We start from the raw sequence: 16,465 nt of genomic DNA on the forward strand, positions 1-16,465 counted from the left end.
ACCGTCTAGTTCCATCACTTCGTCATAAAACAGTCTAGTTCCTTCACTTCGTCATAAAACCGTCTAGTTCCATCACTTCGTCATAAAACCGTCTAGTTCCATCACTTCGTCATAAAACCGTCTAGTTCCATCACTTCGTCATAAAACAGTCTAGTTCCTTCACTTCGTCATAAAACAGTCTAGTTCCATCACTTTGTCATAAAACAGTCTAGTTCCCTCACTTCGTCATAAAACAGTCTAGTTCCCTCACTTCGTCATAAAACAGTCTAGTTCCCTCACTTCGTCATAAAACAGTCTAGTTCCCTCACTTCGTCATAAAACAGTCTAGTTCCCTCACTCGTCATAAAACAGTCTAGTTCCCTCACTCGTCATAAAACAGTCTAGTTCCATCACTTTGTCATAAAACAGTCTAGTTCCCTCACTTCGTCATAAAACAGTCTAGTTCCCTCACTTCGTCATAAAACAGTCTAGTTCCCTCACTTCGTCATAAAACAGTCTAGTTCCTTCATTCGTCATAAAACAGTCTAGTTCCCTCACTCGTCATAAAACAGTCTAGTTCCCTCACTCGTCATAAAACAGTCTAGTTCCCTCACTTCGTCATAAAACAGTCTAGTTCCCTCACTTCGTCATAAAACAGTCTAGTTCCCTCACTCGTCATAGAACGGTCTAGTTCCATCACTTTGTCATAAAACCATCTAGTTCCCTCGCTTCGTCATAAAACCGTCTAGTTCCATCGCTTCGTCATAAAACCGTCTAGTTCCCTCACTTCGTCATAAAACAGTCTAGTTCCCTCACTTCGTCATAAAACAGTCTAGTTCCCTCACTCGTCATGAAACCGCCTAGTTCCCTCACTTTGTCATCAAGTCGTCTAGTTCATTCAGTTTGTCATCATTATGAGAGGTGAAATAGTTTTCACTCAAGGGGGGGACACCATTGCAGAATGCATCTCTGAAATGCAGCTTCCTCAACACCTTGTCATGTAATTTTCCATCTCAGTAATACCACACCGGTTGAGACTTTCCGGTCCATTACTCATCGCCCTTAGTGAAACACTGACAGCGCTGCTGACCGCAGTGCTCTAGTTCACCTACCGAGGTCAGCTAACACTTCTATCAGTCCGAATATCAACACTCTAAATTGCTTGACTTCCTCTGACTGATGAGCAAAGGAAATTTCGCACATGATCTCGCAGACGTTCTCTGAGTGCTCAGAACAATCCAATGGCTTGTCACAACTGAACGACTCCACTCCTACTGGATTTGTTTACACCTGCCAACACCCAGGTCTCTAGTCGCGGTCCTTTCTGTCTTTCTTTACGTCTTCGGTTCCATTGAATGCCTTTCTTGGAGCCACTCCAACCTTCAGCACTGCAGCTTACCGCCCACCTAAGCCGCACAAAGACTTGTTAGATAACTTTTCTGCTTTACTCACTCACTCATCCTCTCTCTTACTAAATGTGATTTTGTTGAGGGATTTCAACAAAATCACAAGGGATCGGAGAACTCCACCACCCGGTGAGTTTTTTAATTCCATCAATTTCTTGGTTTCCCCATTCAAGACCCCACGTCTTCCAGAACATCACGGACCAGGGATCTCCAGTCTCTTTTCAAGTGGTTGTTGTTAGCCCAGTTCTTCCATTCTCAGCCCACTTTGTGACCATTTTCAATACTGTTTTTTTTTTTTTTTTTTTTTTCTGGTCTGGTTCCTGGTTTTTATTTTTATTTTAAACCGTTGGATATGAACAAATTATGATATGAACAGATTGCTGTTCACGCCATAGGATTGGGACAAATAAGAAGGTTTTCACCAGGGCAGCTCAGGAAAAAGTTAATAATTTTCAAGACGAATATGGCAGCATGTTTGCTGAAATAATAATAATAACTAAAACATCCTAACATTAAGTCACTTGTCAACAAAAGTCGTCTCAGAACCAGAGACTCCCTAATGTTGTTTTTTAATGAGGAAGTGCGCAGGCTTCATCGACTCTTCAGTTGTCTCCTCCTCGGAGGTTTGTAATTCATTTTGGTTCTTTTCTTTTCAACGTCCAGATGATTCATCAGACATTTGACCAATTTCTAACTTGCCTTTCATTTCCAAAAGTCTAGAAAAATGTATGAATATTTGCTGATGCTCTCATGGAACAATCTGCGGGAAAAGTAGTAAAAATAATGCCGTCAGTTTTTGAAGTTTCCAAACACCAGTATGACTTTATTGTTGTCATAATGAATCAAAATGATTATGATCAGAACTTTTTCACGTTAACGATATACAATGAGAGAAATATCCATCCCTAGTTTGAAGTATTAGAAATAACAGAAGAGTTTACCTTTCCTCTAATCACAAAATAACTTTAAATTTAACCGTCTGAACTTTTTACTGGGAGACTTTTTCAAATAAAAAAAAGAAAAAAATTCACCTCCTTCCATTTTTATAATTTTATTGGATTTATCCAGGGTTAATTTTAATATATTTATTTATATTAAATGTTGTCTAGCATTTTTACTAATTCTAGACAACAAGATACAGATCTGGATTCAGGGGAAACCCTTGGACTAGACCCAGTTTTGGTGCCCTATCCACACAAGTTTGTTTTATGCCTGAAAATTACAATAAACTGAGGAATGGAGCTCATGCTTAAGACTTTTTATGTTTACATGTGATTCGCTTGGGGTCGAAGGTTAGGTTAGAGGTATGTTTTGCAACAATTGCGCATTCGTTGTCTACACAAAACCACAACAAAATGAAACCCCTTCACCATATGTCCATTGTGCAAGTGGTGAAGAACTACAACGCAGGAAGAATGATGGTACACTGAAAAGCCTTTTTGTTTTAGAAAGACTTTTTGTTGTAAAATAACTCGTAAGAATGGAAAGATGACTGTTGTTTCTGGCTTTGACTGACTGAACTGAGGAGTATAAAAACCGAGGCTGGCGATTCCAGAAGTGAAGACCTGTGGTTGATGAGCCCAAGGGAATACAGCTGTGAGATTAAGTTAAGGCCAAGGAAAATGTAGCCAAACAAGATGAACACAGGAAATCCAAAACTCCATAATACATCTCACCCACAACTCAAAACAACAAGCGCTCTCTTCAATTCACAACAATATAAGCCTGTTAGTTTGTTTTGGGATCTTAATTCCCTGCATGAAGGAGTTACTGTGAAGATGAGGGCCATCTTTAGTTTTTATCCAGAGGGGGAAATGGTTTTGGAACGTGGATCCAGTTCTGATAACATGTTTTTAGACCCTGTCAGCGTCCTCTGTGTTATTTATTACTGCTCCCGTCTCTGAAAGTTCATGGCACTTCTTTTAAACTGTATTACATAAGACTAGAATGATGGCTCTTTTGCATTACACAACTACTCACAGTACTGCAAAATGTACATGTTTAGTTTGATGACATGAATTCTCGAAGGTAAAAGCCCAAATTAGTTGAGGATCTGGTTTTCCATGACGATACACCAGAACATAAGGAACTATACCTGGAAAATATTCAAAGGCCACTACAAAATCACCAGTTTCTCTTATTTTGCTCTTTGTAGGTATATGTTTGAGTAAAATGAACATTGTTCTTTTATTCTATGAACTACTAACAACATGTCTCTGAAATTCCAAGCAAAAGTTTAGTATTTATTTGCAGGAAACGAGAAATGGTCAAAGTAACGAAAAAGATGCAGCGCTTTCAGACCCCAAATAATTAAAAGAAACCAAGTTTACATTCATTCAGAAAATACAATACTAATGTTTTAACTCAGGAAGAGTTCAGAAGTCAATATTTGGTGGAATAACCATCAAGATTTCAACTGGTTAAAGCCTCAGTGGTTTCTTAATTTTTTCCAGAGCTGTATATAACATTCCTCCGTTGTTGGTAGAAACACAATAACGTGTGTTTTTGTTTCTTGTGGTTTTTGTTTTCAAGGGAGAGTGAAAAGACAAAACTTCTGATTTCCCAGCAGACACAAAAGGTTGTAGAGAAAGAGGCAGAAACGGAGAGGATTAAAGCTGTCATAGGTAAGGGAGAAATTGGAGAATAATGGTGCATCTGTGGCGTTTTCCACACCGCCAGGTTTGATGTGAATAATTCTCGCTTTGTTTTGTAGAGGCTGAGAAAGTGGCGCAAGTTGCAGAAATCAAGTTTGGGCAGAAAATTATGGAGAAGGAAACTGAAAAAAAGATCTCTGAAATCGAAGGTTTGTACATAAGCAGTGGATTATAGGATTTCCCAGATCTTAGTTTCTCAACAGACAAAAGATCCCGAACAGGTTCAGGTGTGGATTGGGGCTCCTTTTATGTGGGATGAGGTTGCACAGGACTACTGCCGACATCTGTTGTCTTGATGTAAAGCACAGTAAAGGTCTGTTGTGTTTGTTCTGGACAGATGAAGCGTTCCTGGCCAGGCAGAAAGCCAAGGCTGATGCTGAGTTCTACACAGCACTGAGAGTCGCTGAGGCCAACAAGGTAACCGGACGACACAACCTCTCATCCAACATACACTCCAGGGTTTGACCCAGTGTGTTATAAGCCTGGAGAGCCAACAGGCTTTCCTTTCCCCTCCTACCAGGCTAAGCGTTGTTTGTTTGGTTTAAATTAAATAGGGTTTTTTATACGCCAGTAGCAGTGACAGTAAAGACGGAGTAAGCTAGATGTATATTTGAAGCAGGACGGCGCAGTAATTGTGCCGTCCCTGCACCCAACTTTGGGCCTCACATGCTATTTATTTCCAAATTATGATGCCTGCTGGTGCGCCTCTGAATTTTTGTAACTTAACATTTTGTAAACATTAAAACTCAGTGGGTTGCTGGTGGACTTCCCTGGCATCCCTGCCACTGGGTTTAACCCGTCCTCAGAGGGAAACCCCGCATTCTGCTGCAAAATTCCTACTGTAACTTTTCTTCCACAGATTAATGTTTCTAGAGTCACTGGAGCAATGAAGTCCAGCCAACTTTAAAATGCTAGCTCTTGATTGATCTAAAAAGTTTAGCACGTTGATGTTGCATAACGCAGACTAAATAGATATTTTTGTTCTGTAACATGTAGATAACTTTTAGCTTGAACAGAAAGTAGATTTTGTTTTCAGTTTAGATGAGTTCAGCTCGTTCTTCTCATCTTACTGGCTATTAGGTTAATATTTACTGTAAAACACAACATGATTCATTTTCTGATGTCTGAATTTCCTCCTTTTGACTAGTATACAGATTATTATTAGTGCTTTATTTTAAGCCATATAAAATGCATATTATATCCCTCAAGAGGCCAAAATGGAACAAAATAAATATACATACATTCACGTATACACAATCATTTACAATAAATATAAATACAGTAAGTGCAGGACACATTCTGAGTCATCCAGTTCATGTTATGTATAATAATACTATATTTAGACATAAACAAGAACCCATTTAGCCCAAAAAGGAGTGGGAAGAAGATGAACTTATTGACTCCCACTCCTAATAAACACCTTTTAAAAATAGTTACTTACTTATAATTCAATAATCATTTTTGTTCCAGTGATTAAAAGACACATATGGCTAAGCAATTTTCAATACTAAATGAAAACTTTAAGACTTGCATGTTTTTACTTGAGACTTGACCCAGGTGGAAGGTCGTGTCGCAGATCAGTGACTTGGTCCCATCTCTGCTTCTTAAGCCCCCTGTGGGTCGGGCCAGACGGCCGCTCACACTGAGCCTGGTTCTGGTGGGAGTTTTTCTTTTCACCGTCTCTACATCCATGCTCTCAGCATGAGGGATTGCTGCAGTCAGTGACTCAGTTAGCGGGAATTGACAGTGCGCTGTCACTACATGCCTGTTCGGTGATTTGATGCAATCAGCTGAGATTCTGTAGACCAGGGGTCGGCAACCCACGGCTCTTTAGCGCTGCCCTAGTGGCTCTCTGGAGCTTTCTCAAAAATGTTTGAAAATGAAAAAAGATGGGGGTGGGAAATATATATTTTTGTTTTAATATGGTTTCTGTAGGAGGACAAACATGACACAATCATTCTTAACGTTTTCCAATGCTATAAAAATGTGTAGAATAAATATTAAATTTCAACATTTCTGTCAACGAATATTTGCGTCGTAGCCTGTGACACGTTTCTTTCAGCTGGGTGGGGTGCGAGGCAGGTGGCTGCTGTAAACAAACTGACGGGTGTGAGGTGGGCCATGGAGAGCAAAAGAGAAAAATAGCCGAGAAGAGATTCTAAAATTCTTGGACCGAATCATTTGCATTCATTGCCAATGCAGAAAGATTACCTGAATGTTTGCTCTGTAGCGAGAAGTTGTCAAATAACAAAAAGACCGTACTTTCCGGACTATAGAGCGCACCTTAATATATGCCTCACCTACAATTTTTTTTTGAAAATAACTCATAAGTCGCACCGGGCTATAAGCCGCATGGTTCAAAGGTTGGGGACAAAGTAGCGGCTTGTAGTCTGAAAAATACGGTAATGTGAAAAGACATTTCCAGGGAAGGCGCTGCATTAGCTGCCGCGTCAAGATTAAAGTTGCATCTTACAAACCCGATGTTGAGAAACTGTCCAGTGACGTCCGTGAACAGAAGTCACATTAAACACGTAAGAACACAATCCTGCCATGGGCAAATATATTTAGTAACAAAGTTGTTGTTTTTATAAATTGATTAATGATTTTTGTCAGTATATATTTAGAATGACACTTAGCGATATTATTGTGTTTTGTTGCTCAATTCGGAGGATGGCTGCATGTCAAAAGAGAAGAGGAATCTGCTATGTCTTACCATTCACTGACTTGCTTGGCATTTGCACAGAAATCAAACTTAAACTTTATTAATTTAATTTTATATACTTTACCTTTTCAAAAGGCTGCTGCTTTATTTTATAACTTCAGGTTGTGTTTTATTGCACTTCGTTTGTTGTCCAGATAAGGGCCATATTATGCACGTTCCGTTTAGTTGTTTTTTCAGTCACACACTTTGCGGTGATTATTTACAAGGAGCGATCGTCGTTATGAAAACTGCATTTTGGAGCAGATTTTCCGAGTTCCAAAAGGAAAAAAGTGACCCTTTCCCTGTCGATCCTCATAATAAAAATGACATCAAAAGTCAGATTTCTTTATTGCATTTCTTTAATTTTATCAATGCAACGAAACACAATAGATTAATATTGTAACGGAAGGTAAACTTAAAGCACCATCGTACAACAGAGTCACGTGGTGCGTCATTCCGTCCAGGATACACAGCAGGGAAAATAAACATTTAATCATGAATGCTAATTATGTATACACTTAGTCATTTTGATAATAGGCTAATATAGCTAATATAAACACTTAAAGCTTGTTTTGCCTTCATTATAAACCTTATACAAGACTCTTAATTTTTTGCCGCTCCAGACAGATTTCTTTTTTGTTTTTTTGATCCAAAATGGCTCTTTCATCATGTTGGGTTGCCGACTCCTGCTGTAGACAAAGTCTTTACACCAAGTGGCTTTAGAAACTGAACTTGTGTTGTCTTATTTCTAGGATGACTTTGAATCATTCTGCATGATTGGAGTTGATTGACTTTATATGTACTTATGTAGATTAAATGGAAATTTTTGGAGAGTTTTTTGGCAAAGTGTGTTGAGGCAACATCGACGTTAAGTTGGTTGTAGTTATATAAACTAAATCATTGTTAGCTTTGCAGCTATCCCTCACACTGAACATTCGTGTCAAGTCAAGTTTATTTGTGTAGCTTATTGCAGCAACATGCTGTGCATGATAGATTGATCTGTAATTCTGCTACAGAGACTTGTCCAGATTGGTTTTTGGTTTTTTGGTTTTGCTCTGCAGTGGTTTGATAACTGCTGTTTTTAAAGCCTGTGAGAAAACCCCTGATAAGCAGAACGAGTTTTGAATCAGATCAGATGCAGACACAGACTAAACTTTCTTAAAAGTCGTAAGATATCAAAACAGCAGGAGGAGGGGGAGAAGCTTTTCTTCAAAGATTTATGGTTGAGTTGGTAAAATTGTAATTTTCTCTACATTTGTTTTGATTGGACACATGGTGAACCAGAATATATTCACAGCGCTTAATCCATCCATTACTTGATTACTTTTTTCTTTCACAATTACGTTTTCTGATAAGCAAGTACATGTAATGCTAGTCAAAATGTATTTCCTTGTATACATGTATGTGTATTATGTGCCAGATTCTACACTAACAATCACAGATAAAAGTTGAGTCTTTTAGCAAAGGGAACAAAAACATCACCTGTTAGCAGCTGTGTGTGATTTTGATGTAATGGATGTTTCCTGCTGAGGAGTTTGAGGGCGTTCTATTGTGAAACTCCAGTCCTGTTTTTATTTGGTTTAAAGTAGGGGTGCACCGATTTATCTGTGCCGATGTCCTTAATTTTGGGAGATTGGTGATTGGCCGATTTTTACACATGAAGCCGATTTTATCCACCGCTCTCATCTACCTTGGGAAATGTGTAATAATCAACCACTGCCCTCTTTGGCTCTCCGGTGAGAAACGTTTGACTGAAGTTATGCCTGCACATTTACAGTTAACAATAGTGACTCACTGTTGCCAACTCAACAACTTTCTTTATATAAAGAAGTTTGGACACACCTTTTAATTCAATGAGTTTCCTTTATTTTCATGACTATTGACATTGTAGATTCACACTGAAGGCATCAAAACTATGAATAACACATGTGGAAATATGCACTAAACAAAAAAGTGTAAAACAACTGAAAATAGCCCTTATATCCTAGCTTCTTCAAAGTAGCAACCTTTTGCTGTGATTACTGCTTTACACACACTCTGCATTTTCTTGATGAGCTTCAACAGGTCGTCACCTGAAATAGTTTTCACTTCATAGGTCAACCTGCCCTGTCAGGTTAATAAGTGGGATTTCTTGCCTTATAAATAGTCATGAAAATAAAGAAAACCCATTGAATTAGAAAGGTGTGTCCAAACTTCTGGTCTGTACTGTATATTGATCAACATTTCTGACCAAAAAATTGGTATCGGCTGCAATCGGTGCACCGCTAGTTTAAAGTAATCCCACACTTTTTGTCTCTTTCTTGATGGAGCGTCTTTCTCTCCCTCGGGGTCTCACGCCATAGGTACTAATAGCGATTAGCACTCATCCACAGCTCATTGGCGGAAGAAAGTGAAAGCATTGCACAACACAAATAATTGTTCACCTGGAACACAGACTCGAGAAATTTTAAAAATCAAAGTCATGAACTCATTCGATAAATCATTATGCAGCCCTACCAGGTAACAGCCTCTACCCCTCTAAAAATACTTTTGCAAAATCACATCACGTAAGTCACATGTTCTACAACTGGATGTTGCCACTGGCAGAAACCACGAAGAAGAAGGCGATAGGAAGTAGCTGCAGGATAACAGAGTCGTCATGTTTTTTAATGACTTATTGTGAACAAGCGTATCCACATGTAATTTTAATTGCGTTTCTTATTTAATGGAAACACCGCAAATGCAATTGGTCACCAATTGTTTTTTTTTTGACATAAGTGGAATATCAACAAAGTTTTGCACACATTTGTAACAGAATCGCAGCGACTGACTCAATCAGGATAGGTGTCTCACTGTTAATAATAACATTTTCCAGCCCAGATATCAAAGTCACCTGAAATCAGAAGGTAGCAATTATGCTAAACCAACAAAAGAGGGGGGAAAAAACATCGTAAAAGTTGATGTTTACATACAGTATTTTGAAGCATTGTCTGTGAGTTTGCAATGTGGAACCCCAGCCAGAAGCTAATGCTGTTTGCGGGCCTGTGCCATAAAAAAGTTTGGGAACCCTTGACTTAACACAACCAGCCAACCAGCCAATCACAGGATAGCTACTAATTGCCCTTAGGCATCTAGATGTACTGGAGACAAACCAAGCATTAAAATCAAGAAGACAGGGGAATTGAGTAACTTTTAATGGAGCATGGTGGTTGGTGCCAGACTGGCTGCTCTGAGTTTTACAGAAAATGCGGATTTACTGGAGTTTTACTTACAAATATATGTTAGATTCATTTAATGTTCTTAAAAAAGTAAGAAGCAGCTGTGTTGATGTTGCCTCTTCCATGGTAGGGTTCAGAGCTGCATAGGGATGTTGGCTTGAGATGACAGAAAGGCAAGCGAGGCTCAAATAACCACTTGTTACAGCCAAGTATCCAGAATACCATCTCTACACACACAGGTTGAAACTTGAAGCAGATAGCCTTCAGCAGCAGTAGAGCTGCTACTGCCAGCTAAGAACAATACAGCCTTGTCAGAATTAGACAATTTGAAAAATATTGCATAATCCGACAAGTCTGGATTTTAGCAATGGCATTCAGATGGTAGAGCCAGAATGTGATGTACGTACAACATGAAAGCAGTAGTTTAATTTTAGCCCCACAGCCTACCTGACTACTGTTGCTCAACATGTCTGTTCCTATATGACTTAGTCTACTCATATTCTCATGGTTTCCTCTAGCAGGGTAATTCACCATATCACTAAACTCAATTCCTCTGGAACTAGGTTCTTGACCATAAGTTCATTACAGTCCAATGACCGTGTTAGCCAGAATCTGAGGAAAGTTTCTGACAATTAATGCCATGAGGAATATAGTGAGTAGTGATGGCGAAGTGACTTCAACCCAAAACTAGCAAGGTTTCTTCTGGGTGTATCTCAGTTTTATTGACAGTTTTATTGACCCTTTGCAACTATGTCACTTACTCTTGTTGAGGCGTCATGGCGGATGTCAGAAGTGAGGGACTGCAATTGTTTTCCCAAGTTGTTTTTACCAACAAAGCCAGGGTGCTTGATAATTCAAGTCAAATGAATTTGTCTGTAGAAGTAGCACACCTGGTTGGGGCTTACAGATTGTGGTATTTACAAAAGTTGGAAAAAGCTGGCTTAGAAACCAACCCATACCTCCTCCCTACTGACGTGTTTGTTGATCTGATCAAATTGTCGACTTTGCCTGAATTCATGCCACATGATTTATAGTACTATGTCATAAACGCCGTTTCCCCTTAAACCAGAACAGACTTATTGTGTTTACACACCTGATAGTTCAGTAGACTTGGGTTTATTGATGACCAAAATTGGAACATTTGCTACATTTTCAGTCGGTGCACTTTACTTTCACGCTTCACTGTCAAATGAACCAAACCTTTTGAAAAACCTGCTCAGCCCCCTCACCTGTGGTGGCCCTACACCAAGAACCTCTGGAGGAAACAACACAAGAACCTGAAGAGAAAAATGGAGTGGCGTCAAATTTTAGTGAGTGTAGGACTTCTCCTTTGTCTTTGGTAAAACACTAGAGCTCAATTCTCCCAACAGCGCTAGCAGGTTTGTTTTGGTTGTATTCACCCAGAATGCCCTGCCCTATCGTCCACTTCCTGCTTTTGGAGCCGTCGTCAGTCCACTCAGTATACAAACTGTGCCAGAGTTCACTTTAATAGAACGGAGACTGAGGTTTTTAGGTGGACCAGAGTTCATTTACACACCTACCCAAGCAAACTGGCCTTTCAAGGCAAATAAACTAGAGTTGGATTAAAGCGTACTAAATGAGGCGGGTGTGAATGGATCCTTAAAAACGTATAAACGTTCATATGCTCATGTTTGTTTGTTTTTAACATATGGGAAGCTATATGATGGTGTAGCATTCTCTCCATGGTTACTGATTATATGCATGTCTTCTCCACAGGACAGTATTTGACTGCATCTTACTAATCTGAGTTGCTTGCAGAAAGTGTTTGCTGCATATAACACACCAAGGACTCGCAGTCCTTACGATTGATGGCTACTATCCATAGCTGTCTTCTGTCCTCATCAAAAGATTTACAATTAAATGGCAATTTTGGTTTGGTCTGTTTGTGTAGCCGACCTGTAGCCATTTTTAAGTAAAAGCAACATTAGGCTACTAACTGTCCCCAACTGATAAGCTTGACGGAAGATGAGGCGTTCATATGTTGTTTTGACGTCCATCGTGGGGGAGTGGGCCGCTTTCTGAAGAGGGTGACGTCACGTGCAAAGGGTCAATAGAGACAGATGATGACTATCTGTTCTCAGCCTACAACAGAAAATAATGCTCCCCATTTCCCCTAAAAAGAGTGCAACACTGGAAGTACAAACTGCATGATATCTCCTTCTAATCCTCCTGTTCAGTGAATGCTTTGTTGTTATTGAGCAACAGTTCACACGGTTTCTTTCATCTGGATGTGACCAAGGCCAGCACTGCAGGGTCCAGACTGGCCTTCCTTTTTTCTAAACTCTGCTGTTTCTCTTGCAGTTGAAGTTAACGCCGGAGTACCTCCAGCTGATGAAGTACAAGGCCATCGCAGCCAACAGCAAGATCTACTTTGGCAACGACATACCTCAGATGTTTGTGGACTCCGGCTCTGCGGGGAGCTCCATCAAGGCCTCCGCAGCCCTGGATGTTATTGGTGATCAGGTTATAGACCTGGATTAATGAAGCAGGTACTTGGACTCTTAGGACCACCCAGGAGTGGCGGACTCTTTGCGGGTGGCGGATGCACTCTCCGTTACCAACAGAATCTGCTGTCCGGGGCCAGTATTTCTCAGACAATTCAGAATCACTGCCGGGAATCCTACTGGAGGGTAAAACAAAAGTTCAGGCAAGGTTTCTTCCACTCTGTCCTGGATAAAAGGTAACATTTAAACTTAGCTGTAGGTTAGATATGTTCAGCACTCCCATGTAATTCTGACTGACCTTCAGCCAAAAGAAATGGCTTTGAAGATTTATTTTTGTTGCCTCACTTCTTGGGGTTCAACCGACAGTCATTCCAGTTACATAATCACTGCTTTCTGCTCTAGTCGTTTCCTGTTAACAAAGTCAATAGCTTTTTCTTTTTTTTTCTGGGTCCCACTTTGTGAGCCTGCCAAGCTGTCAGTGAGTATTATGGTTGATCTGAGCCGGACAAAGTGTGATTTTCGGTTCATGCTCCTCAATTAAAACAGGATTAAAGAACATGTTTCTGTGGGACATTTCTTTAGGTACTCATCAGATCACGATTTAGATGCTGAACATTATCCCACAATTTACTTTTTAAGGCAGATGCTTAACTCATTTCAACATAGGAATTTTCTGGAACTCGTCCCCAGTTTTGTAAAATGCCTCCTAAAGTCTAAACGTCCCATAACTTTATTATATGCCAGAAGAAAAAAAAAAGTACAATATGAAGTTTACCAGAAAAACTCCACACTTGAAATACGTTGTGACCTTGAAGGGGAGAGGACTAAAAAAAGAAAATGCCTACAGCTGTGGCGGAGATCAGGGTATGTTTCTTTAACAATAGGAAAACACCTGCTGGGCCAGATCAAAGCTCCGCTGTGACTCAGCAGCTCTTTAAATGTGTGTGTGTGTAACTCTGAGTTGAGACTTAATTACTGTGATCCTTCGTTAAGACCTGTCTCTGAGGCCGTTTCAATATGTTCGAAGGTCCCACTTATTGTAGCCATGAGGAAACGATTGGCCGCATCAGCCTTCTTTCTTTCTTTCGGTGAACCTCAACTGTCTCATTTTGGGTCTTTCTTGCTCTGACGTATCTGAGTCGTCCATCATCAGGTCAAGCTGCATTTTGCACCCACATTTTACAAGTCATTCCCACTTCCAATTTGTTCCCGTAAATTAATTATTTCATAGCCACATACTGGAACTACTTTACATACTCATTCATGATTTATAAAGATCAAACGTAAGAAAAGTAGTCGGGTGTATTTTTTTTTATATTCTAAAAATTTTATAGCCTACAACCAGGGCCGGATTTAGAAGAATATGGACCCCTGGGGAGCCAGTTTTGGTGCCCTATACCAAACAATTTTTAAAAATAAAATAAATATTTTACTAATGCAAATTACAGAAGTAGATCTACACATTTGCAGGTGCAAATTAGTTTGTTTAAAACATCTGGCAGAGGGCTTCATGTTAGACCCAAAAATATAATTTTCAAATATTGAAGTGTAGTTTCAATTTACCAAAATATGACAATACTTTTAATAAAACACCACATGTGAAATGACTTTAATATGAACATGCACAGTACCCGTAAAAAAAAACATTTTTTTTTGCCTCCCTCACCTTCCAAAGAACTTGTAGCCCTGGGCTACTGCCTTTGTAAGCTAAAGACTGACCCAGCCTATGATGCCCTATTTTTGGATACTGATCTCTGTTTTTGGAGCCAGATGATTCATGGGAAGAGACTGAGATGACCGACTAAACCAAAATTAACCAGAACCACATCTTGTATGTGGGTATTTATCTGCATTTACTGACTTAACTACCCAGCAGCAGACTTTGAATAGCTCATATAAATTATTTCGAATCATCAGCTAAAAATAACAGGAAAAAAACAGCCCACACTGGTTACAGATTGACTCATGGTATGACAGACCTTTCGCCCCCTCCTTCATAACAACCACAAATGGAAGAATATTAAATGAATTGGTGAAATTACCAGCAACATAGTGACATTTCAGCCTGTTTAGAAGCAAGGAAACAGAAAATTCTCCCTTATAAAATTCAAAACAGCTCTAAGGCTTCGTGTTCCTCTCAGTGAGATCTGCTGGTAACTGTATCATAATTAGAAAAATGTGTTTTTTGCGTGTGTGTGTGTGTGTGTGTGTGTGTGTGTGTGTGTGTGTGTGTGTGTGCCTCAAAGAGGAACCATCCGGTAGTGAGTCGGACTTGATTTCCTTCTGACCTGCTTGACGAATACGGGCCCTGAGCGCAGCAACGGACAGCACAAGCTTGATGAATGTACTGTGGTAGCTGCTCACTGTCTCATTTAAATCACTGCTTTTTTTGATTATTTCTTGTGTGTGTGTGTGTATACAGTGAATCAATAATTCCTTTGATTTGTGAAGCTGAAACTTTACTTCTTCGTTTTTCCTGTTGAAGATGACGTGTTGATGGTGTTTTTCGTAGGAGACTGTGCCAAGAGCATCTTAGATTATGAAGCAGAAAAGAAGCTTTTTACTTTAGTTTGGACGTCCAAACTTAGACCGGTGACATCTGCTTGAGTCTGGGCTTTTTTCTGCAATCATTTGATGAATGTTTTACTGGTTGTGTTGGAAATTGTTCAACAGGAATCATTGGCCGCATTATCGGCCTGAAGATGAAGGAGGGAACATTAATATAAATGTGGACAGAGACTACACTATAGAAGCATTTCACTGTGGGCAAAATTACAGGCATTTTTTTAAAGCTTTACAAGGAGCATTGTACGCCGCATTGTGTAAAAACTCCACGATATGATACAATGTAATAAAATCAGCCTTTGCGTAATTTTTTGTGTCATTAAAATGACATTTTGTGTCATTAATAATGACACAAAATGTAATGAAATCTTTGATTGCATTTTGAATCGTTTTGCCTTGAACACTTAATACAGAGTATTCTGGCTCTGAGTCTGAAAAGGCAACTAAATGACCAAACGTTTGTCTTTTATTGACTCAATTTGAATGCAACGTGATTAGTATTACAAGTATGATGATTCAGTTTGTGATTGTGTATTACATAGTTTCTTTAAAAAAAAAAAAAAGAGCTACCTCTGCATTTTGTAATAATCGGCACAAAAAGTAATAAAATCCTTCTACGTTCTGCTGCATATGTAAAACATTATATGTTGCGTTGATTATTACACAATGTGGTTTAAATTGTTACATTCTGAAGCCAAAATTTTAGATATTGATATTGATTTAGATATTACATTTTTAGATATTTTACATAATGCTGCGTTACAGTGCAAACAGAAAACAAAATCCATTTGCCGTGATGTCTTCTGTTCTGTTTTCTTTTTGTTTTCGCTTTTTGATTGGTTTTTGCTCCATGGTGCATTAAGTTATTGATGAAATTCAGGGTTTGGGGGTTTTTTTCCCCCCAAAGAACTATTGTGTGTCCATCACACAATAGATTTGTGCGTGTTTCTTAGCGGGCGGCGCCCTGTAAAGCTACAGGATTATGCCTTGATATTCATTCCAGTGTCTCAGACGGACTGAGACGAGCACTCAGTCAACAGAACATCGTTATTGCACTGCGTTCAGTGATGAATGTACAATCAACATATTGTCTTCTGAAAATAATCTGCTGTTTTAATCGAGAAATAACATCAAGAAGCTTCTCGACAAGGGGCAGTAATATATCTAGAATATTTCTTTTTTTTTTTTTTTTTTACTGATATAGTAAGAGTGTAAGCATGTGTTTGAAACACAATAAAATCCACAGAAGCTAACAACTGTCTATCTTTTGTTTGAAATTTGGATTGTTATGAAATGTCGAAGCGTCGCAGAAACAAAGTGACGGACGTTCGTCAGTCTTGAAAAGCTTATTAAAAAAGTAAAAGTGGTTTTCTAAAGTTTTGCCGCTGTGGCAAACGGCAGTGAGAGCCATTATCCACAAATAGAAAACAAAAAACACAAGAGTTGTGAAACTGATTGGGCGGTTTACGCCTTGACTCATGGAGAAAGGCGTAACGTC

At 39.2% G+C, this 16,465-nt stretch overlaps 1 protein-coding gene across 1 annotated transcript in view; it reads left to right on the forward strand.

Moving 5' to 3' along the window:
* The window catches only part of LOC102226237 (erlin-2), a 29,931-nt gene extending 14,383 nt beyond the window's left edge, over positions 1 to 15,548 (forward strand). Inside the window, exons 9-12 of the mRNA XM_005802137.3 lie at positions 3,918 to 4,009; positions 4,099 to 4,188; positions 4,377 to 4,456; positions 12,260 to 15,548. Coding sequence (XP_005802194.1) covers positions 3,918 to 4,009; positions 4,099 to 4,188; positions 4,377 to 4,456; positions 12,260 to 12,439 — 442 coding nt within the window. The 3' untranslated portion in view covers positions 12,440 to 15,548. The remainder of the gene's footprint in view (positions 1 to 3,917; positions 4,010 to 4,098; positions 4,189 to 4,376; positions 4,457 to 12,259) is intronic.
* The last annotated feature ends 917 nt before the right edge of the window (positions 15,549 to 16,465 follow it).

The sequence above is a fragment of the Xiphophorus maculatus genome, chromosome 11, assembly GCF_002775205.1.
Source record: "Xiphophorus maculatus strain JP 163 A chromosome 11, X_maculatus-5.0-male, whole genome shotgun sequence".
Lineage (NCBI taxonomy): Eukaryota > Metazoa > Chordata > Actinopteri > Cyprinodontiformes > Poeciliidae > Xiphophorus > Xiphophorus maculatus.